General features: G+C 41.1%; 1 protein-coding gene across 3 annotated transcripts in view; it reads left to right on the forward strand.

Moving 5' to 3' along the window:
• The window catches only part of STPG2 (sperm tail PG-rich repeat containing 2), a 470822-nt gene that overhangs the window by 204485 nt on the left and 240931 nt on the right, over positions 1-25406 (forward strand). For all 3 annotated transcript variants that reach the window (XM_089778069.1, XM_089778068.1, XM_075929635.2), the window contains one exon: positions 19262-19427. In XM_089778069.1, coding sequence (XP_089634195.1) covers positions 19262-19427 — 166 coding nt within the window. The remainder of the gene's footprint in view (positions 1-19261; positions 19428-25406) is intronic.

Genomic DNA, 25406 nt, shown 5'->3' on the forward strand with positions numbered 1-25406 from the left:
GAAACAGAATTCCTGCCCAGAGTGGTATCTGTAAAACAATGGGAAGCTAACAGTTTCTTTGTCTTTGTCTAGCATGGCACTCCCAAGAAAATGAATCAGAGACCCCAGGGAGAGGGAACTTGCCATGTTTGAAGGCTTAGCTGGAATAAGTACACTTTTAGGGTAAATTTGTACTAAGGTTTTAGTGTTAGAAATAGTTAGGAGTTTTCTGTTTGTAGTCTACTTTCTAATCTATTTTACTCTGCCTGTTCTCACAAAGACTTAAATCCTAGTGCTTATACTTAATAAAATCACTTGTATTTGTTATCAAATCCAGTGATAATAACTGTTATTTATTTGTACCTTGGATCCCTTACTCAATTCATCTGAAGGAGTGGGTTGTGCTCATGAAAGTTCATGATATCATCTACATTCTTCTTGTTAGTCTGTAAGGCAGGGTGGGGAACTTTTTTTGAGTTGGGGGCCACTGACCCACAGAAAAAGCAGTCAGGGGCTGCACACAAGTGAGAAGCAAAGTGAGAAGCCCCTGACTAAGAAGGAGAAAGACACTCTCCACATTCCTCTTGGGGAGCCCAGGCTAGTAGATTTTGTGTGCTCCACTGGGCTCTTACTCCATTTAAAATGCAGAGCTGCATCAGTGCAGAGCTGGCGCAAGCCAGGACTGCTTAGTCCCTGCTTGTGTTGGCTCCGAGAGCCACCCATGCTGCAGGTCTGCAGAGCGGCCGCCTTATTGACTAGTCATTTAATCGATACAAATAGTATCGACTACACGATTAGCCAAATAACCGCTCTTTAACATCCTTACTCCTATTGTAGTTAAAGAACCTCTTTTTGCTGACTTTTATGTCCCTTGCCAGGTGTAACTCATGTTTTATCTTAGCTTTTCTGATTTTATCCCTATGTGCTTTTGCTATAGTTTTATACCCCTTCTCCCCTTCTTCACTTCCACTGCGGCTGTGCCACAGCTGTGGCTTACGGTTTCCATGGTTGCGAAGTGGTGGAGCTGGTTCGTGACGCAGGAGCACCCCGCGTATGCTGCATATCTGGCTCCCCACGCCGCGTATATGACTGCCTTCAGGCAGCTCGGAGTGCAGGGCTTCGGTGCCCAGTGACACCTTCTGAATATGAATCTATGAATATTTTAGAAATACCAAAATAGAATAAGGTAGGATTTATTCTTACTTATGTCACTGTAATTTAGAGTAATTAGAATTGGCTCTGCTTGTACACAGGTATAAATTAAATTATGGGATGATTTGGTTTCACTTTTCTAAAAGTTCATATCTTGATACCATAGATATTCATATATACTCAGCAATAATGGTATCAGTAATGTTCATTAAAATATATTGCTACAAAAAGTAAATTATTGCTTGTAGTTGAAAGCTCAAGTACTTCTACCATACACATTCACACAAAGCTAAATTCTGCATTCATTTACTGTTTGCAAATAAATTCAATAATAATTGAAGATTCTGCAACTGAGTGTAAAATTGGGTCCTCTGTATCTAAAGGTCTGACATTTTCTTGCAGGATACAAAAATATATACTCTTCAAGGTATTAAAAAAATATCATAGCTATATTAAGCAACCAGAGTTGGATGGAATCTGAAGATCTGAAGGATTTGACCATATTCGTACTTTCTTCATGCTACGCTAGAATACTGAATCTAGAAACTTTATATATTTTTTCTGATATATTAAGCTGTAGATTCACAATGACTATGATAGAAACATTTAAAAATTAGGCAATAAATAATGCAAAATACAATTTAGTTTAATCCTATAAAATACATGAAGAAAGTTAGAAATAACTTTTAGCATGACAGTTCCTCAATAATATTAATGAGTGATAGAGTCCTTTAGAAGACATCTCATCTTTTTATGTCTAATATAGGTATTAGTAAAATTACATTATGTTCAGAATAAAATTGAGTTACAATTACATGTCCGTTCCTATGCATTTGGATATTTGAAACTGACTTTGAAAGCTACAAGGACTATGATTAGATTTTTAAAGAGTCTTGCCCCGAATAATCTTTTTCCTTTAATAGAAATTGCATATCATGAGAGAGGTAGTTTGTCTTGAAATATATAAGTGACTTAACTACCATCAAAATAGCTGAGACATGATCAGATATTCATGTTGCCAGGTATTCAAAATAGCTAAATGTAAGGTGCTTGGTACACAAAGAAATTATAACAAAAGTCATGGCTTGCAATTGGATTTGTCACTTGTGCGCAGCACTACATAGAAACATATGGATCAAAGGAAAACAGGGAAAATATAAGAAAGGCTTTTTAACTGTTATGTACTTTGATGAATTTGTTCTTAACCCTTTGGTATGTGAGGAGTTTGCAGATGCTTCAGAAGCAGCATGCATACAGTCAGGGGATAGGGATTAGGGATGCTTCATCTAGTCATACTGAAGCTTGTTAGATCAGCTGTGTTTGTTATGCAACGAGAAGTCAATGGAGAATTTTCTGTATCCAATATCACGAAGTATTACAGTCAGCTCAGATTTGGTGCTGGAACCAAATAATAAACTTTTCACTTGTATATTACCTTTCATCTAGGAATCTTAAAAGACGTAATATGCTAATTTTGGTACATCACCCAGGCTGGAATTAAGTTGTGTGTCTACAATTATTTTGCTGTCAGCTCTCTCATTTTTTGCAAGATGAGGATATTGCCATCTCATATATTATTAGCGGATTTGCATCTTTTTGAGGGTTTCCTTTTGTACATGCTGAGAAATAGACTTCTGATGGGTGAAATCCTAGTCCTATTGAAGTCAATGGTAGAACTCCAGTTGACTTCAGGAAGAGCAGAATTTCACCTTTTATGTTGGATATTAAGCAAGTGAGGAACAGACAATGTCTTGAAAGTCTGGCTTTGAGGTATTATTAGTATTAATGTATATTTGAGTTGTTGTCCATTTTGTACTGTGTTATTTCCACACACTTAAGGACAGTCAGTACTCAAACTAACTTATAATTAAAGGCCACAAACAGCTTCTAAATAAAAAAAAATTGTGAAATGTAGAATTTGTACAGTACTTGTATGTGAGAACTGGTTCTGTGAATGAGAAAATGAGCATGCTCTAGCTAGCCTTAGACTAGGGTGGTAAAGGTGGACTTTCCTTGAACAGGCTACTGTGTGCCAGCCGTGGGGTTATAAACCAGAATTGGAAGAGCATGCCTGTCCTGTACTTTCAGATATAGCACTGCAGCTGTTTAGGCAGTATATAGGTAGAAACCTACTGATTAAAATGCAGGGGACATTTGCCAGATTGAGAGAGGAAAAAGTGTTGATTGGGAGGGCCAAGGAGTCTGATGAGAATGGGATTGAGGGGAGAGAAAGAAAGAAAAAGTGTGACTGAGAACTGAGGGGTAAAAAAACTACAGTCGTTAGGGCAAAGATATTTGGAATGGGGGAAACTGGGAGCCAGCTGGCCAGGGAAGAACACTGAAATTGGACAAGGAAATGGGGAGAGAGAGAAACTTGTGAATTGCTGGACCAGGGGAGTAGGACTAGGAACCAGTATATTGGAGGAAGGGGAGACATCACACAAGAGCTGTGATTTATGGGGAGAACTGGAACTATACAAATACGCATGCAGCCTTAATTGAGTTCCCTTGTGTATATGGATTATGATACAGCCTTTTATATTATGATCATGTTCTATATTTACTACTATATTTGTTAGTGTTTTTTCAATTTTGAAAAAAAGGAAAATTAAATCTAACTCTGTCCTCTAGAAAATTAAATCTACCCCTCAGCTATCTGTCCTCTTGTTCATATGGTTTATGACAAAGGGTAAATTTGCTAAAAGTAGCTAAGTGATGTCTCTAATTCCCATTTGAAAAGTGACATGCATAGGGTGATTATATTTCTCAAAAAGAAAATGATGTAGGGCTTGCCTGAGACACCTAGTATCACTGCTTGCCTGAATCCTAAGGGACTTCAAACCTGTCTTGGAGTGTCTTTATCCTTATTCTTCTTGATTTTTCTAAGCATTCTTTGTGAGGACCTTTTATCCTCACACTTTCAAGGCTGGCAATTCATTTCTTGAGGCCACTAAGCTCATCCAGAGGGATATTTCCTCCATTTCAAAGTTATCCCAAAACTCCTTGCCAAAGATTCTGCTCATGAGAATCTGCTGCCAGAAGTAGTATTGGTATTGTTGATAATGTAGCCATAGAACTGGTATCAGACCTTTGCAAATGGAAAGCTTTTTATCCTTCTTATGGTGGAGGTTTGTGAAAACGATATCAGGAAGGTGAAAATGAATTCCTACCATTAGTAACTCTTAATCTCTGAATATATTACTATTTAGTGAAAGGTCCTCAATGTGGCAGAATGGTTTTATTTTTAATAATTTTAATCTATATTAAGTTTTGTTAATAACTTGAGAAAACCCACTATCTTTGAAGTTTTGACATTTGTGAAATACTGGGTGTCTTGGTCCATTTCCTTCCTTATCTCTTGCATCTTCTATTGCCATTGTTTTACTCATCTTTCATTGTGTCATATTTTAATTTTGTAAATACTTGGGGCATTGATGATAAATATTAATCTAACCACAGTTATACTAGTTTTGCAGTAGCATAGATCTACTAATTGACTGGAGTTATTCCTGTTTTAAACCAATGCAGAAGATTTAGAACTTTTGTTTTTGGTCTGCAAACTTCCAAGAACATGTATTATACTGGAAAAATAGTTGTTTTTATTAGTATTATTACTTTTAGCCAGCTTCAGGAGGTAGGCGAATTAGTCTGTACAGGATAAACTTCAAAAAAACAACTAATAGTCTGGTAGCACTTTAAAGACTAACTAAACATGTAGATGGTATCATGAAATTTCGTGGGCACAGCCCACTTCTTCAGATGACCAGAGTGTTGGATGTCCCGAACCAAAATAAATAGGGGAGAAAGGGGAGGGGGAGAAGGAAAATATAGGAGGGGGGAAACAAGAGGAGGCACTGGATATAAACGGGGAAAGCTGAGCTGGAATGTAACAGGAAAAACAAATAGTCTATAAGCACCTGAAGGGTGTGTCTAGACTACACCTCTCTGTCAACAGAGAGATGTAGATTAGGCACATTGAAATTGCTAATGAAGCGGGGATTTAAATATCCTGTGTCTCATTAGCATAAACCCGGACACGGCTTTTTTTTCGAAACGGAGTTTTTTTGAAAAAAAAATGGCAGTCTAGATGCGGATCTGTCGAAAATAAGGCCTTTTTCAACAGATCTTTTATTCCTCAAAAAATGAGGTTTACAGGATCTGTCAAAAAAGGGTTTATTTTCAACAGATCCGCATCTAGACTGCTGTTTTTTTCGAAAAAGCTCCATTTCGAAAAAAAGCGATGGCCATGTTTATGCTAATGAGGCATGGGATATTTAAATCCCTGCTTCATTAGCAATTTTGATGTGCCTAATCTACATCTCTCTGTCAACAGAGAGGTGTAGTCTAGACACACCCAAAGACTGGATAGTCAAAAGAGGCAGATAAGAACCATTAGTAGGCAATTAGAGTGGAAGAGTACTAACACCAGATACTATACAGACAAAGAACCATTGGCACCTTCATTGTTTGGTAGGCTGATAATGTCCCAGCCATCCAGTATCTTTATTTAGACCATTAGCATGAGTATCAAACTTGTGAATAAATTGTAGTTCCAGTCCTTCCCTGTGTATTTGGCTTGTGGAATTGGTCTGTAACAAAACAGCCACTTGAAGATCTTTTAATGAATGCCCAGGCAGATTGCAGTGTTCCCCAACAGGTTTTTGTATGTTCCTTTTACGGATATCTGATTTGTGTCCATTAATTCTTTCCCGTAGGGACTGTCCAGTTTGTCCTATATATATTGCAGTGGAGCATTGCTGGTATTTGATGGCATAGATTACATGCCTGGATGTGCAGTTAAATGAACCTCTGATTTGGTAGCTTATGTGATTGGCTCCAGTAATGAATACCATCATACTAATGGTTTAGATAAAGATACCGCGTGGCTGGGATATTATCAACCTACCAAACAATGAAGGTGCCAAAGGTTCTTTGTCTGTGTAGTATATGGTGTTAGTACTCTTCCTCTCTAATTGCCTACTAATGGTTCTTATCTGCCTCTTTTGACTATCCGGTCTTTAGGTGATTATAGACTATTTGTTTTTCTTGTTACATTCCAGCTTGGCTTTCCCCTTGATAATTCTATACCCACTGCCTCTTCTTGTTTTCCCCCTCCCTTTTTTTTTCCTTCTCCCCTATTTATTTTAGTTCTGGACATCCAACACTCTGGTCACCTGAAGAAGTGGGCTGCGCCCATGAAAGCTCATGATACCATCTACATGTTTTGTTAGTCTATAAAGTGCTACCAAACCATTTGTTGTTTTTAAAATTTTACTTTTAGCCAGATTTCCATACCAGTACCTGAATACACAGATACATTAAAAGTACTTTCATTAGACATATCTCTTGAAAGAATGCCAAAATAGTAATTTTCACTGAGACTAGAGATTAACTAATTCCAGTTTTTGTGTGTCAACTTTTAAACTGTTTTTATGGATATCTTCTTCTGAAGGTTCTTTAGTCTTTTTTGGAGGAGGGAAGGGTAATAGCCTTTGAAAAGAATTTGCTCTTCAAAGCTATTTTCGCCTATGTGGAGCTCCTGGAGAGGACCTTGATATGTCAATCCAGAGCTGTCCTTAGAATTTATGGGGCCTTATGCAGTGTTGTTAAACTGGTACCTCTATACCTGATAGCAGCCTGGGTGGGCAATGACAGTTTTTAGAGATGTGATTTTATAATCTTCAGCAACACACTAATGAAATATTACAAAGCAAATTTTAAACTTAGGCTCTGTTTACTAGCACAGTACATTCAGAAACGGACAGTATATACCTGGGAGTTCCAAATGCCTGTTAAATGGCTCCATTACTACTTGAATGGCTCTTTCACAGGCTCAGTGCTCGGCTAATAGGTCTGGCAGGCTTTTTCACTTTTAAGTTAACCAGTTTCTTTTTGGAATTAGACTCCCCAGTCTATAGCAACCATAGAAAAGGGATAGAAGAAGGCAAGTGTTGTTGGACATTAAGTCCTAGTGGTGACCCATATTTTCAGGTACCCTACACAGCTGTGTATTCTGTATAAGGGTAAGGATGGTCCTAGTTGTGGGCATCAAAGATCTGTTTTCAGAAGTAATGGCAGTTGCATTTGCTGGAATAGGATTATCCAGGCTATTATTGCTTATGTGCGTTTTTGTCAACTGAAGGACAGGTACATTTCCGTCCAACTTACTTGAATTAGGTACGATGTAGCAATACCCATTGCTTCATTTACTGATCACTTTGGATAATATTCTGATAGCCTTTCTCCTTTTGAGCAGCAGCTTACTCAAGAGGTATTTCCAATTAAATCAGTGGAGTTACTCACAAAGATGCTACTCGGCATATAAAAATGGAAGAATCTGGTCTCAGTGAAAGGTAAAATCTGTACAACACCTAAAGGTTACTTGAGAAAGTTTCTGTCTGTCTCTTTTCTCCCCATTTTTCCCTACTCATGTATACTAAGCATGTAAGTTACCATAAAGGTGATTTAATTTATTGCTTCCTCCCACCCAAAACACTCTTATTTTTCCATAGGTTTCACTTACTTTTAAACTTTTTCTTTCTGCCGTCTATCTACTTCCATGGTCACATGATTACCAGTGCCAAATTTGACTTTTGCACCTCTCTTGCTCTGGTACCTCCATATCTAGCCCTAGTCCTACTTGCTGTCATAGTTAGAAGCTTAATTCCTTGGGTGCACACTGATTACATATGCTTAATTCTGTCCTTACATCCTCAGTGGCAGTAGATAAATGTAAGAATTCAATTACATTTATTAGAGTTGTCAGATTCTACTAATAACTTGTGTGAGACTCCAAATAAAAACCAGAATTGACTTGCCACTGCATTCTTAACATTCCCCTGAATGGGAGCATTAAAAAGAGTGAAATGATTATAAAATATCTGATGTCCAATGGTGGCTTCTCAAATAAGGAATTACTAGATCAAGGTAAAATTTTTCAGGCAAATAGTTCATTTTTCAAAAAATGCAATCTCAGTTGATCTGAAACTGAATTGAGGCATTAGTTTGGGCTCGGAAAAGTTTTTTCAGCACCAGATCGTAAAACTTTTCATACGTGCCCCGCATCTACCATAACGTTTTGCCCAATTGTTAGGGAACTCGGTGGTAGGGCTGTGTGATTTGGAACTCAGATCTTTACCATCCCACGTGATCATGATTAAAGTACCAGGCTTTAGGCTAGTCTCAAGTGTATTACTCTCAGTCTCTCCTATTGAAGTTTTCCATTTTGTATAAATGTCTAATTATTTATTACAGCACAGTCTTGAACTTGCTTCTCTCCCTTGTCAAATGAGTGCCATGTCCACCCAGTTATTGGCTATTAATCTCCTCTGTTGAGACAGTTCCACTTTATATTCCTTGGAACAAAGGGAGTAAGAACAAGAATGGCTGTTTTGAATGGTGACTAAGGCACTTACCTGGGAGATAGCAGATATGGATTCAAATCTTTTCTGTACCCGATTCAGCAGAAGTAAGCATAAAATTCCTTGTGAAAGAGAAATTTTTGACTCCCTATGTCAACTCACAGGGCCATGGCCAAACAGGATTATAGATTCACTTCAAGACAGAGTCGATTAGGGATAGTTGCTTTCATTAATCTTACTACATCACTACTATTACAGGCTTAATACTGCCAGATGGTTACACAGCTACTGCAAAGTAATAAGTCAGTAAGCACAAGCGGAGCAATACGTCAATAAGAACAAACAAGCAAACAACAGGCACTTGGAAATGCTTACGCACCTTTAGTCTGTGGGGAGTCCCATTCCGGTCACCTCGCACCAATCCACAGTGGACGTGGCTCCAGCTGGGGAGATTTAGGACACCCGTCTAGGTCTGGGTCCCTGGTGAGACTCACCAGACATGGGACTCCCTACCCTAGTTATACTACAGTTGTTTACTGGGTGTGCACGTACTGGCCCAATGCCACTCTCAATGTTCCCTTGGAGCTGAGAACCGAGGTCATGTTATTTATCCCATACTCTGCTCTCAGCTAGCAAGCATAGGAAGTTGCGGCTGGTGAAGGCTGTCTTATAAAGAACACCTGATATTTTCACCAGAGGGCTCATGGCTGGCCTAGAGGAATACAAATTTAACCCCTGCAGGCCTACATATGGCTTTTTATGTGACACCCTGAAAGAAAGAATCTGGGTTTAGCTGGCTATTCAATCACTTGAGACAGTGTTGCTGGATGTAATTTTGCAGATGCAGTGGAGAAGAGAATCTCCCACTGCCATCATCACACCACTGAATTTTAAGTATCATTTGACTTGGCTGCACATGTTCAATGGGTTGCAATGTTAGAATGTGTGAATGGTGACAGGTGATAACAATTAATTGGATGCTTAGAAGGAATTCAGTTAATGACACACAAGCAACAGATTGGGTTGCTGTGCTCACGTCTTTTCCCCTGGAGAAATCTGAAATCAGTTTGGTCCTCTGGTCTTCATGATTAGAGTGCTGAAATAAGTCTTTTATCAGGATTAAAACATAGATGACACTACACCTCAAACTCAATTTAGAGATGATCTGATCCTAATGAGGATTTAAAAATTATACCTTTAATTTCCTGTTTTAGTTGTAAATGAAAAACAGATGTGTGCCCACTTATAAATGAGCACTAGGAATAAGTTTGTGGTTGCCATGGTGGTCATAAGGCAACCTAAAAAATGCCTTGCCTGAATAGACGTTGAAGTCACTTAGAGCAATAACCCTGGATAACTGCAGTGATAGATTGGACAAAAAATTGGGTTTGCTTTAATTGAAGTTATTTTCAACTTTTTCCCATTCCAGGATTGTAGCAGGTGGTGAGTGTACTCTAAGCGCACATCTAGACTACCCTGGGCTTCCGAAAGAAGATATGAAAATTTGGCATTAACTTACATATCTTCTTCTGATCCCTTTTTTGGAAGAGGTTTTTCAGGGGAAAAAAAGCAGTCTAGATGGGGTTTTTCACACATCTTCCCCCTTTTTCGAAAAAACTTTTATTCCTCAAAAAATGAGGTTTATAGGTTTCTTTCAAAAAAGGGCGGGTTTGCGTGAAACCCCCCGTCTAGACTGCTTTTTTAAATAAACTCTTCCAAAAAAGGGATCGGAAGAAGATATGCAAATTCACACCGAATTTGCATATCTTCTTTCGGAAGCTGTGGGTAGTCTAGACGTGCCCTAAGTCAGCATGGATGCAAGATGATAACCTCTGACATGCAATCAACATGCCTTTCTGCCTCTCTTGGTTGATGTTGCATAATTACTACTTTAAAGATATATCTTAAATTATATGACTGAATTAAGCTAAATATTAAAATGTGTGCTCAAAAAGTGTGTACCTGCCCTTTATCATTTTGGATAGATCAGTATTATCCTGTTAACGTTTATCTAAAAACTACTTATAGGACTGGTCATATAGTTTGTCAGGCAGAGGAAATGGTCTTTGAGGTATGGAGAAACCCACAATTGTAATGGTTTAGAGCCAATGACCAGGTGAATTTGTTCTTCTGTTGCCTCATAAGGTAAGGAATCAAGCTGCTACTGTGTGTTTCCAGCCAGCTTTTTTCTCATTATGCCAGGTGAACACGGCAGAGTAGGAGGTGTAGTTGCTATGGCAAACAGGAATGTAGTCTATGGCTCTAGCAAAACCTGCTGGGGAAAAGGGCTGTATATATAAAAAACTCCAACAGAGTGGGAAAAAGAACTGGAGGCAGCAGAAGGGGTCAGTAATCTCTCAAAGAATAGGCAAGTAACCCACTTGTAAGTTTGCTTTTTCTGTTATATGCAACTATGTATAATTAAAAAAAAACTTTGTAAGTCTGAGAAGGGACCAGGCCTGTTTAAGAAAATGACTGGGAAAGAAAGCCAATGGCATGGGAAATTAGTTCTGTTATAAACATACAAAAAAGCCCACTAAGGTTGTGTCTCATTATTTTGTTTGGCCTTCTACATTGTTAGATATAATTATAGATAGAAGGTGATATTTGAGAACGCGTTTTGAGAGATGCAAATAGAAACAAACAAACAAATATATATATATATATATATATATATATATATATATATATATATATATATATATATATATATATCTTGCAAAATCACAAATTCAGTTAAAATAATGGAAGAATTCATATGCTGAAGTATAGCAATTCTTGTTTTATAATACTTTTACATTAAGGTACTTCACATTCATGCATATATTTTAAATAAACATTAAATCATCAAAGATACAAGTTTTGTGGCTTTTTGGAATTCCCACAGAGTTTCTGATGCATCAGAGAAAGCCTAGAAAAACATTGTTCATGTATTTTCAGGAAATTCTATGTCTGAATGATACATTTTTCTCCATTACCCTCATCTGAGGCATATAAAGATTCTTTGTGGGAAATTGGGATTTTTAACCTAATGCAGGGGCTTGTGTCTATTGCTTTCCCAGCCACGTGAATTTCAGAAGTTAAGTCCTAACTTCATCTGAGTCACTGACAAAACTCCTTCTCCTTTCATTGTGGCCAGGCTTTCACCCCAGAACAACTGTAGAGGCAGGTTCCATTGAACATTGATTCCCAGTGTCTCCCATTTCAGTCTTATTCAGGCAAAGGAGCAATCATTTGAATGAGCATTATGTTTCCCATACTACAGTGAATCCCTATTTTTGGTCTGTCTGTTGACTCTAGCTGGGACCATATAATCTGCTGGAATGACTAATAGAGATATACCTCTGGAACAATGTAGAGAGAGGTCCTCTGGAACTGTGTAGTTTCAAGTGAGGACCTGTACAGCGCCATGCTAGAAAAGAGACTATGCCTGTGTAAGAGTAGGGAAGAGACAAGAAAGAAGTTCTGGTTAGCCCCTTACTAGGTCCCAATTGTTGATGTGTCTCTGGGATCTCTCCATGTCACTTGGGTGTCCAGAGGGGTCTTTCCTTTACTCATTGTAATCTTTAGGATAAAAAGAAGTGGACAGTCATATGTGTGGTCCTGGGATTTTTGGTCCTTTACTGCGTCTCCTGGGTTGAATTCTAATATTAAGCAGACTGGTAGGAAGATGCTGTGTTATTTATTCTGTGGGATGTTTGAGTATCAGCCAGCCAAGGAAGAATTCTAACTGTTTAAAGAACAGCCTGCTCTTACAATAGGGTGTGTCTGGAATTATTGGGCATTCTCAGTATGTAAAACTCATTCCCATGAATTTAATTGCAGATATAATATAAGGCTGGGTGTATATGGGAAGATGCCTTTGCTGGCATCTGCAGAATATCTAATGTAGCATTGTGCAGATGTTAGAGAAAGAGGTCACATCTCCCTTGGAATTGGAGGGGATAGAGGAGGATCTCCCTTATGGCATTTATCCAGTGGTTAGGGACCTCTGTCAAATTTCCCTATCTATGTGATACAGCGCAGAGATTGAATGTGGATTTTTTACATCCATAGTGAGTGTCCTAAATCCTCTAGGCTATAGAGCTATTCTCGCTTTTTCCCTTGTCTGATGACTATTCATTGTCATTCATAGGTTCAATTCATAATGATAATGAATAGTCTTTGGGTTGAGATAGAGTGAAAGCTTGGAGGCTGGGCAGTTAGGGCACTTACAGAGGATGTGGGAGATACAAGTCCTTCCCTGAACTACTTGAGGCTGAAAGGGAAATTCAACCTTGTTCTCCCACATCCTGGATGTATTCCCTTACCATGGGTTAAATCTTATAATGGAGCTCCTCCTCCTTCCCCACATTTTGTGAATCTGTAGTCTTCCTTTGCTTTTGGCAAATTCCCAAAATTTAAATTTAAATTTTTGATTTATTGACACACTGAAAATTTGAAAGTGTTTAATTTTTTATTTGATCCAAAACAAAACTTATTTTGGAATTGTGAATGATCCAAAAATATGTTATTCACCCAGTTCTAGAAGCTGATGCCTTCTTAATAGAGAAGATATCTTCATAAACTATTACAATGTGTACAAGAGAAGAACAAAACAAACCAACAATAACATCCTTTGAAACCCAAGCACAATTATTTCTAAATGGAATATTTTAACTTTCACATGAAAGAATATCTGCTGTATAAGGCTTTTAAATTATAAAACTTTGGTGTATATAATATTTGATATATTGTTTAGACTTATTATAATCATTAATAATTGTATTGCTTTGCTGCTGATTAAAATGTAAATACAGGAGCATAGCATTAAGGGTTTATAAATGAGTAAGAGTAAATATTTTAGCTTAATTGGAAATTACCAAATCTGAAATTAGGAGATCCATCTTGTACAATAAATCTAATAACCCTCTAACTAGAATGAAATAAGAACCCTTGAATTAAAAATAGGTGAACACAGAAACGTTTTATCACTAGTTACAGTGTTACATAGAAATGTTAATATTAATGATCTTTGAAAAGATAAATCAAAACTGATAATGTGAGAGAGGCTTTCCTGCTACTCACTGTAGAATGAAAGGGTGGTGCTGCTGCCTCCTTTATAAGCTATTGGCACTCACCTGGGATTTTGTGATCCAACTTCAATCTTCCAAATCTAATCTGGAGAAGATATTTGAATTTGGGCCTCCCACATTGCAAGGGAGAATCCTAGGGCTAGGGCAGGGGTGGGCAATAATTTTTGAAGGGGGACCACTTTGTGAATTTCAGAAGTGGTCGCAGACTGCCCTGGAAAGGGTAGGGCCTCGGACAGAAGAGGTGGGGCCAGGAAACTTTGAGTGCTCCCCTACCCACAAACCTTAATTGACCCGGGGAGGAGAGAGTATGTGAAGTCTTTGCCGCCCCATCCTGACAGGGGTGCCCGGCACCTAGAGAGAACCATCAGCTGTTTTAAACAGTTGGCAGTTCCCTCTAGGCACCATGCGCCCCTGGCGGTGTGAGGAGACTGCCTATGCTCCCTCTGCCCCCAGGCGAGGGAGGGAGGGAGGGAGGAAGGAAGGAAGGAAGGAAGGAAGGAAGGAAGGAAGAGAAACCATCAGGAGAGGGGCCAAAGGGATGCTTCCTCTTAATTCGGGAGGCGCCTCGCCTCCCCTCTCCTCCCCGTGCCTCCTAGCTGCTGGGAAAGGGTGGGGAAGTGGACATAGTCTCTGGCTGCCTCGCCTTACCAGGGGTGTACAGTTGCCTCGGGTGCCACACGCCCCTGGCGGGGGGAGGAGACTTTGCGCACTCCCCCACCCAGGTCTCAATGAGCCTGGGGGCTGGGGAGCAGCAGGGTGGCCACAGGCCAGATCAACCTACTTGGCAGGCCAGATCCTTTGCCCACCCCTGGGCAAGGGCATGTCCTGATGTAGGTATATCTCAGACTCTCCTGTGAAAGCTGTTCCACCGTGTATTAGAGAAAATGAATTATTGGCACAAGGACATAAACTTGTCACTTTTTCACTAAATGAGTTTCCTAATAACCAGGCTATAGAATAGTAATAGAGAGGTAGCCGTGTTAGTCTGATCTTGCTAAAACAGAAGGAAAACCTATGTAGCACTTTAGACTAACAAGATGATTTAATAGGTGATGAGCTTTCGTGGGCCAGACCCACGTCCTCAGATCATATTCTGGAAGAGAATTGGCATGACCATATATACCAAAGGAATAGAATGAAAAAAGTGGACACCTTTGTGACAGATTCCTGGGCGCGAACACCCCCCCATTCCGGGCGGAGCCCTGTGAGCCCCCTGCCTGTCTCTGTTTCTCCCCAAAGGCGGCCCTATGGGTGTGAGCCCTTGCCCTCCAGTCCGAGGACGGGGCCTGGCGAGTCCACCGCCTGTTCAGTCTATGAGACCGAAGTGTCTCCTGGGCACCTTGGGTCTTCCTATGAAGACCTAGGTGGGTCCAAGGCCACCACTAACGCCAAGGGAGGAGGGGTTTGGGGGACCCGGGCCCTCCCTCTCCACCGGGTCCCAACCCGTGGCCCTAAGGGTGGGGTTTGCTCACCCCGACCCAGTTGATGGGGATCTAACCGGAAGCTCGCCAGCCCACGGGCACCAAATGCGCTCTTCCCTGGGTTGCTTCCTAACCCCCTCCTCCTGACCCCGTTCATAGGGAAGTTCCCCGGGTCCTACTGCTGCTTTGTCCTCCGGCTTCGGCCTGGCGGGATTGCTGCCTCCCGAGCTCCCCGGAAGCTCCTCCGGTCGGGCCGTAGGGGAGTCTCCTTGCCTGCCACGGCGAGGGTCTGACTCTGCACTCCCCCCCCCCCCGATCTCCCCTGGGCCCAGTTTAAATGGCCCGCCACCGGACGTCATGGGGCATCACTCCACCCCTTCCATGTCCCTCTGCTCCGGTGCACACTGCCCGTGCGCCGGACTGCCGTTCCTGCGGGCTGTGGCCGCCCAACGGAGGCATGGTCCCAAAGCCCGCCGGCCGTGCTCCCTCTGCCTTCCTGGCTGCCGCTTCTCGGGCGGACGGCCAACCGGGCGGTCCCTGGCTTCAGTGCGGGCTTTGGCGAGCCCGTCACAACCTTATTAAACTGACAAATCAGAAGGTAGGGTGAGGGGGTGGGAGGGAGGGCGAGAATAGCTATTTGAGTCAATGAATGGCTAATCAGGGGTGATAAGTGGAAAGCTATCTTTGTAATGCTTAATTAGCATCTTTGTTAAGGCCCATTTGTAAAGTGTCAAATTTAAGGATGAAAGAAAGTTCTGAAGTTTCCCTCTGTAATCTGGTGTTAAAGTCTCTTTGAAGTAAGATTCATGTAGTAAGGTTGTTTTTTTCACTTCCCTTTCCCCCTACCCCTCTCTTTCATGGAGTGTGTGCTGTGACTGGCAGGTGGAAACAATTGACTTCTAATTAAAGTTTGAATTCTAGAAGCCTCTGCTGATTGGCTGAGCCTTGGTAGGGGGAGGGACTTTCAGGCAATCCAGGGTTTTATAAAGCAGTGAGCAAGTGCTGGCGAACAGGTGAGTGCTAACAGGGAGTTTAGAGTGGGAATTTGGAAGGGGAGAGAGAAAGGAGGTGAGGTTCTCTTGCCTTTATTTTTAAATCCTTTCTTCAGGACAGCACAGATGGATGGTGATAGGTCTGCTGTTGTTACCTGCACAGCGTATGCCATGTTTGTCTTCCTCCCGGAAGAAAGAACGGATTTCATCTGCACTAACTGCAAGCTGGTTGCCATTTTGGAAGAAAAGATTAGAGGACTGGAGGCCCAAGTGTCGACCCTATGCTCGATTAGAGAGGATGAAGACTTCCTGGATAGAAGGCAGCGTTTAATCCCGCAAGCATGGCAGGCAGAAGAGCTGGAGAGGGCAGTACAGGACCAGGAATAGAACTGGCAGCGTGTAACTTCTAAAAGCGGAAGAAGGCCAGTACGGGAATCCCCAATGCTATAGAGGTAAGTAATCACTTCCAGGCTCTCTCCACAGGCTCTGCAGTGGTGAATGCTTTGGAAGGGACCTCACAAGGAAGAAACCGCAAGGGAACAACAGCAGTGATGTTGTGGTTGGTGTCTACTACAGACCACCGAATCAGGTGGATGATGTAGATGAGGCTTTCTTCGGACAACGGAGAGAACCTTCCAGGTTGCAGGCCCTGGTTCTCGTGGGGGGACTTTAATCACCCTGACATCTGTTGGGAAACGAATACGGCAGTACACAGGCAATCCAGGAAGTTTTTGAAGAGCGTTGGGGATAACTTCTTGGTACAAGTGCTGAAGGATCTGACCAGGAGCCGTGCGCAGCTTGACCTTCTGCTCACAAACAGGGAGGAACTAATAGGGGAAGTGGAGGTGGGTGACAACCTGGGAAGCAGTGATCATGGAATGGTAGATTTCAGGATCCTGACCAAAGGAAGAAAAGAGAGTAGTAAAGTACACACTTTGGACTTCAGAAAAGCAGATTTTGACTCCCTCAGACACCTGATGGGCAGAATTCCCTGGGATGCTAACATGAAGGGGAAAGGAGTCCAGGACAGCTGGCAGTATTTTAAAGAAGCCTTATTGAAGGAACAGAAAGAAACCATCACGACGCGTAGCAAGAGAGGCAAACATGGTAGGAGACCGGACTGGCTTACAGGGGAAATCCTTGGTGAACTTAAGCACAAAAAGGAAGCTTACAAAAAGTGGAAATTTGGACAAATGACCAGGGAGGGGTTTAAATATATAGCTTGAGAATGTTGGGGGGTTATCAGGAAGGCGAAAGCGCAATGTAATTGTGACTGGCAAAGGATGTGAAGGATAACAAGAAAGGTTTCTACAGGCATGTTAACAAGAAGAAGGTGATCAGAGAGGGTGTGCGGCCCCTACTGGATGAAGGAGGTAACCTAGTGACAGATGATGTGGGGAAAGCTGAAGTACTCAATGCTTTCTTTGCCTCTATATTCACGGACAAGGTTGGCTCCCAGACTAATGCGCTAAGTGACGCAAGATGGGATGAAGATGGACAGTCCCTGGTGGGTAAAGAACAGATTAGGAACTATTTAGAAAAGCTAAACTTACACAAATTCATGGGTCCGCATGTAATGCATCCGAGGGTACTGAGGGAGTTGGCAAATGTCATTGAAGAGCCTTTGACCATTATCTTTGAAAAGTCGTGGAGATCGGGAGAGATCCCGGATGATTGGAAAAAGGCAAATGTAGGTGCCCATCTTCAAAAAAGGGAAGAAGGACAATCTAGGGAACTGTAGGCCGGTCAATCTTACCTCGGTTCCTGGAAAAATCATGGAAGGGATTCTTAAGGGATCCATTTTGAGGCACTTAGAAGAGAGGAAAGTGATTAGGAATAGTCAGCATGGATTCACAAAGGGCAAGTCGTGCCTGACCAACGTGATTAGCTTCTATGATGAGGTAACTCGCTCTGTGGACATGGGAAAGTCAGTGGATGTGATATACCTTGACTTTAGAAATGCTTTTGATATGGGCTCCCACAATATTCTTGACAGCAAGATAAGGGGCAAAGGGGCATACATTATAATATTTAGCATATCTGGCACATAAATACTTTGCAATACTGGCTACAAGAGTGCCATGCAAATGCCTGTTCTCACTTTTAGGTATCATTATAAACAAGAAATGGGCAGCATTATCTCTTGTAAATGTAAATCAACTTGTTTGTGTTAACAACTGGCTGACCAAGAAGTAGGACTGAATGATTTGTTGATTCTAAAGTTTACGTTGTTTGGTTTTTGAGTGAAGTTATGCAACAAAACTATATTTGTAAGTTTCACTTTCATGAGTAAGCAAATGCACTATAGTATTTATATGAGGAAAATTGAAACGTATTTCTTTTATCATTTTTACAGTGCAAATATTTTAATAAAATAATATAAAGTAAACACTGTAGACTTTGAATTCTACTTTGTAATTAAATCAATATATAAGAAAACATAGAAAGGAACCCACAAATATTTAATAAATTTCCATTGGTATTCTATTATTGTTTAATAATGTGTTTAAAACTGTGATTAATTGCAATTAATTTTAAATCACAAATAATTGTTTAGTTATTTTCATGAGTTAACTGCAATTGACAGCCCTAGTGATTAATGAATTAATGGGGGCTTTCATCCCATTACAAATTATTGCTTTTTTAAACTAGCCCTCTTCTGTTGTAGTCTTATAATATTGAAATATATTTGTAGCAATCATAAGGTAAGCAATGTTTGATTGTTATAATGTTTGTTAAAATTAAATACTTAGGCTGTGTCTACACTGGTGCAATCTTGCACAAAAGCGGCCGCTCTTGCGCAAAAAGTTGCCTGTCTACACTGGCCGCATATTCTTGTGCAAGTACTGTAAACTGACGTTCTAATGTATGAAATCAGGGCTTCTTGCACCAGAACTCTGATACTACCACTCAGGAATAAGCCCTTTTGCACAACTGTTCTTGCGTAAGAGGCCAGTGTAGACAGGCAACATGAATTTCTTGCGCAAGAAAGCCCCACGGTTAAAATGGCCATCAGAGCTTTCTTGTGCAAGAGAGCATCTACACTGGCATGGATGCTCTTGCGCAAAAGCACATCTCTTGTGGAAAAGCACATGCCAGTGTAGACGCTCTCTTCTGGAAGAGTTTTTGCAGATGAACTCTTCCACAAAAGAGTTTTTGTGTGTGAACGTGCCAGTGTAGATGTAGCCTTAGTGTTGCAGAGGTATTGTTATATCTTGCCACAATGACTGAATTCTGGGTTATTTCAATTGACACTTTTCTTACTTTCTTTAATATTATAGGAAGTGCCACCCCCAGGCTCCTATGAGGTTCAAAAATCATTTGAGAAATCACATAGTAAAAGCATCTACATGCCTCCCCGAACCACATTGGCTAAAAGAAAGCATTCCTCTTTTCTCAGTGCAACACCTAGAAAAAATTTACCCACTACTGACAAAAACATACCAGGTAAGTAATTTCTTTCCTATAAAAACTGTAATTTGAACAGCTAAAATATTATTCTATTTCTTGAGAATCATTCCAAAATGTTAGTGTTAAATTATTGAAGTCAAGTGGTCTTAGATTGGGATTTTCAAAGGAGCCTAAGGAAGTTAGCCATTTCCCCCGGGGTGCAAATCTGAGCCATAATGTCAGTCATCCAGCTGAGTGACGGGTAAGTAGAAAGAAAAAAAATCAACTCATGTTTAAAATATTTCATTCAAGGTAACCACTTCTGTATCCTTTCTGAGACGAATATGAGGCTATCTGGTCAAATGGAAATTAATTAATGAATTGATTAATGAAATAACCAATGTGGTTGTATTTTAAGACTGTGCTTGTGTTGTAGCTATGATTTTTCCAGGGGTATGTCTACACTACAAAGTTAATTCGAACTAACAGATGTTAGTTCGACTTAACTTTAATAGGAGCTACACATACAAACCACTAGTTCGAACTTAATTCGAACTAGCGGGGTGCTTAATTCGAACTAGGTAAACCTAATTCTACAAGGACTAACGCCTAGTTCGAATTAAGTAGTTCGAATTAAGGGCTGTGTAGCCACTTAATTCGAACTAGTGGGAGGCTAGCCCTCCCCAGCTTTCCCTGGTGGCCACTCTGGGCACCACCCGGGAAACTCTTCTGCCCCCTTCCCGGCCCCGGAGCCCTTAAAGGGGCACGGGCTGGCTACAGTGCCCATGCCAGGTGCAAGCCTGCCAGCACCCAGCCAGCAGACCCTGCACTTGGCACGGCACGAGCCAGCCGCCCGCTGCCACCCAGCCCTCCGTCTCTTCCCGGGACCAGGCTGGCGGTTCCCAGGAGCCTGCCTGGGGCTGCAAGAGGCGGGCGCCCCCCTGGTCTAGTGCGGAGATCGTGGACCTCATCCATGATGTCCGCACTAGGCTCAGGAAAGTGGCCGTCTAGGGCAGGAGAGCTGCCAGCCTGGCCACCCAGGAGCAGGTTTGCATGAAAATCAGGGTGGTCCAGTGAGACCCCCAACCCTGAGCCCTGAGCTTAGAACATAAGAATGGCCGTACTGGGTCAGACCAAAGATCCATCTAGCCCAGTAGCCTGTCTGCCGACAGCGGCCAACACTAGGTACCCTGGAGGGGATGGACTGAAGACAGTGACCAAGCCATTTCTCTCGTGCCATCCATCTCCAGCCTTCCACAAACAGAGGCCAGGGACACCATTTCTACCCCCTGGCTAATACCACTCCATGGACCCAACCTCCATGACTTGATCTAACTTCTCTTTAATCTCTGTTCTAGTTCTAGCCTTCACAGCCTCCTGCAGCAAGGAGTTCCACAGGTTGACTATTTGCCTTGTGAAGAAGAACTTTCTGTTATTAGTTAGAAGCCTGCTACCCATTAATTTCATTTGGTGTCCTCTAGTCCTTCTATTATGGGAACTAATGAAGAACTTTTCTTTATACACCCTCTCCACACCACTCATGCTTTTATAGACCTCTATCATATCCCCCCTCAGTCTCCTCTTTTCTAAGCTGAAAAGTCCCAGTCTCTTTAGCCTCTCTTCATACGGGACCTGTTCCAAACCCCTGATCATTTTAGTTGCCCTCCCCTCTCCCAGCCTCTCTCTTTCCCTCTCCCACCTCCTTTTCCCAGTCTCCCCGAGTTTTGTTCAATAAAGAGAGTTTCTATTTTTGAACACACGTGTCCTTTATTTTGTACATCAGGAAGGGGGGCTAGGGAGGGGTAAGTGGAAGGAGGTGAGGGAGGAATGGGGTACGAGCCCACAATGGGGAGGACTGGGGTGGCCCTGCAGGCTCCTCGGGGTGGAAGCTCTCCTGCAGCCCCCCAATTGCCCCCAGATGGCAGCCTGCGGCAAGTGCAGCCGGGCTGATGGCCGAGTGCTGTGATGTGCCAAGTGTGGGCACTCAGGGCACTCCAAGCCATGACTGCTTTGCAAGCGGGGAACCCCTGAGAACTGTCTGTCCGGGGTGGGGGTCGGGTCCCTTTAAGCACAGCCCTCGGCTAGCCTGAGACAGCAGCTCCATGCTCTAAATCCTAATCTGATGTCCTGCCGGCACTAGTTCTGGCCATCCTTAACCTCGGTTCAGGGTCCACTCAGTGTGGACATGCTAATTCAAATTAGCAAAATGCTAATTTGAACTAGTTTTTAGGTCTAGATACACTAGTTCGAATTAGCTTAGTTCGAATTAACTAATTCGAATTAAGTTAGTTCGAATTAGTGCTGTAGTGTAGCCATACCCCAAGATATGAGAGAGACAAAATAGATAAGGGAATATCTTTTATTGGAGAAACTGCTCTTGGTGGAAGGTACAAGCTTTTGAGTGACAAAAAAAAAAGTTCTTCAGGTTTGGGGAAGAAAGCAGTGTTAAAAATGTTAAAAATATTTCATTCAAGGTAACCACTTCTTTTAGCCTTTATGAGAAGAATATGAGGCTATCTGGTGACTTTTTACTGGTCAAATGGAAATTGATTAATGAAATAACCAATGTGATTGTATTTTAAGACTGTGCTTGTGTTGTAGCTATGATTTTTCCAAGATATGAGAGAGACAAAGTAGATGAGGGAATATCTTTTATTGGAGAAACTGAAGGTACAAGCTTTTGAGTGACAAAATAAAAAAGTTCTTCAGGTTTTTAAGAAAATGCCTATTTTATATTTCATTTTCTACATGGCGACTCTGACTCTTTTTAACATGAAGATTTTTTTTGCATTTAAAAATATAGATCTTGTTTATTGCATATGGGGCAGATTTGATTTCCTTGTCAAACCATTGACTTATCCTTACTACTGGTTGGGTATGAGAATGTTTAATAGTCTACATAGAATCATAAGGCTGGAAGAGACCTCAGGAAGTCATAGAGTCAAGCTCCTTCTCCAAAGCAGGACCAATCCCAACTAAATCAACCCATCCAGGGCTTTGTCAAGCTGAGACTTGATGGAGATTCCACCACCTCCCTGGGTAATCCATTCCAGTACTTCACCATCCTCCTGGTGAAATGGTTTTTCCTAATATCCAACCTAGACCTCCCCCACTGTAATTTGAGACTATTGCTCCTTGTTCTGCCATCCGTTACTACTGAGAACATCCTCTCTCCATTCTCTTTGGATCCTCCCGTTAGGAAGTTGAAGACTGCTATCAAATCCCCCCTCACTCTTCTCTTCTGTAGACTAAATAAACCCAAAATATACTGCAAATTTGTTCAGTAAGATAAAGTCACCTAGTTGCTTATTTGCAGGAAAAAAAAATTGTAATCTGAGTCTCGGTAATCATTGCAAAAGGGGTTGTAAATTCACCTTTCCATTTTGTGATGTGGGTTCCTGCTTCCTGGGAAATGCATGGCCTCAGCCAGTCAGTTCATCTCACACAGATGATCGAGCAAGTATCAGCTGAATATAACTTTTAAGTAATTAATAATTTGGGCTAGATTTGAAAAAAATAACCTGAAGGTGAAAGAGGACACAAATGAATGAGGACAGATAGGGATGGATTTGAAGTGGCAGGCTGCTTCTTTATTAAAATGTAAAATAGGCAAATAGTGATCATCTCCAGTCTTCCCAAACCAGGCATTTAAGTGAATTCAGTAGGGGGGTTGCTGGGCATCTCTCATATAATCCATAACTCAAGGTAGCTCTCTTCAAGAGAGATTATTCCCTAATCATAACTCTGGTCATCTGAAGAAGTGGGCTGTGCCCACGAAAGCTCATGATACCATCTACATGTTTTGTTAGTCTGTCTATAAAGTGCTACCAGACCATTTGCTTGCTGTTTTTTTCTGTAACAGACTAACTTGGCTACCCCCTGAAGTTCAAGAGTTCAGTTTGCTCAGCTGAATCATCTTGTTTTCTCCCTTGCAAAGGAGACAGAAGGTACCAAAGAAGGATCCCAGTCTGCAATGACTTCAGGACTTTTTTTCCATAGGACTGGGATCTGCCAGCAAAATCCAATATCTTTTATTTTCTGGTTGCTGGCTTTATGGTCTTATTCCCACACTGGATCCCATCTGCAAGTTGTGACAAGCTAACATCATACAAATTCTGAATATTACATTTTTAAATGATGTTCCTAAATTCTAACTTAACTGGGCCTCCATGAATGGTGTAGAAGGCCTGTGAAACTAGGGCTGGGCTTTAAATAAATGATTTGGGGGCAAGAGCTAATTTCTTTACATCTCTCTGGTTGGGCAGTAGGGCATTCAGGGGGAGGAGGGACCTGTCCCTTTGTACTCTCTCTTTATTCTAAAACCATGTGTCATCTTGCAAATATAATCACATTTCCCAGCCATTAAGATAGTGGGTGACAAAGTCTTGCATTTTTGCTAGCCATTGTATTCTGGTTCCCAAGTTTCTGCTTGACATGTGACACCTTCCATCACAAATTGTGAGAAAATGGCACTATAATTTAAAGAGTAATTTTGAGGTAATAAGTAATTATTTTTAAAAAAATGGAAGAAAAGTGGGATAAGTAGTAAGAATTTATTTAAAGCTGTTCTAGAAATGTATTGACAGTCAGTGGTCAGAAAGTCTGTGTTTGTCCCGGAATCCCTGAATAATAAGTTTGGATAGAAACATTTTATCTTACTTTCTTTTTTAATAAACATTTAAGACACATACACGCTGTCCAATATACTACAAAACCTACATGCAAAACTCATTGAGGCCCCAGTCTTTTTACAATGTTTGCAATAATGATTACACGAGGATGCACTTCATTTTGTAGCCTATGTTAACTATTATTTTAAACCTCTTTCCAGTATTTTTCAAGTTCTAGTAAATTTTGAAATTGTTTCTCAGTAAAAATTCCAACATTAAAGCATGAGTTCACTATGGGATTGATAATGAGTGTATAGAGCGTTTCACTTTCAGATTGTTTTTGCAAATCTAGCCCAAGTTTTTAATAATTTAAAAGTTATATTCAGCTGTTACTTGCTTAATCATCTGTGTGAGATGAGCTGACTGGCGGAGGCCATCCATTTCCCAGAAAGCAGGAATCCACATCACAAAATGGTCACCATTGTCAATAAACTACACTTCTGGTGGTGGTCTCAACAGAGGCACCAAGGATTGCTTGGAGACAGAATTAATAGACCTGTTGTTACCTTTTTGAGGCAATGTGATGAGACAATATAAAAGAGCATTGTCCATGATTTTATGGTTATATAGAGGATTTTCAGTCTCTGAGTTTCAATCTGATAACCTTTTTTCAAATGGAAAAGTTTCTGCTTTCTCCCATAGAGCCATTATTTTGTTTGTGGATTAACAATAATGATTTGCAGTTCTGCTTTTTCATTTAACAGATAGTACTAGTAAATGCTGCATTTGACTTAGCAAAAATAATTTGCTGTGTAGTTTTAGATTTTCAGCCATAGCAGTTACTAGCAGTTTCTAGGGCAATGTCTACACTACAAGGAAAACCGGCGGAACGTCCACACATCAAGCATGTTTTTGCGCAAGTAAATCGATGGAACAGAGGGCTTTTGCTGGTAGAGTTATTGCTCTCCCCACAAGGAATAACTCCTTTTTGCACTACAGCTCTTGCACAAAAAGGCAGGTGTGAGCACTCTAAAGGGATTTTTGTGCAAGAAACCCCTATCAGAAAAAGCACAGGTGATCTGATGGCCATTCTGTGAACAGCAATCAGAGCTTTCTTGTGCAAGAGTGTCCATGCAGTGCGGATGCTCTTTTGTGCAAAAGCACATTGCTTTTGTGATGTGCTTTGAGGTGTGGACGCACTTTTGCGCACAAAGTTTTTGTGCAAGAACTCTGCAGTGTAGACTAAGCCTAAATGTATTATAACATAGTGCAAGTAATTTCCAAGTGTTTTACAATTACCTCCATTATGCTTCAACAATCACGGTAAAAATTAAGGTGATAGAAATGTAGCCGTGTTAGTCTGGTGTAGCTGAAACAAAATACAGGACTATGTAGCACTTTAAAGACTAACAAGATGGTCTATCAG

This window comes from Pelodiscus sinensis, chromosome 4 (genome assembly GCF_052426305.1).
Source record: "Pelodiscus sinensis isolate ZL-2025 chromosome 4, ASM5242630v1, whole genome shotgun sequence".
Classification (NCBI taxonomy): domain Eukaryota; kingdom Metazoa; phylum Chordata; order Testudines; family Trionychidae; genus Pelodiscus; species Pelodiscus sinensis.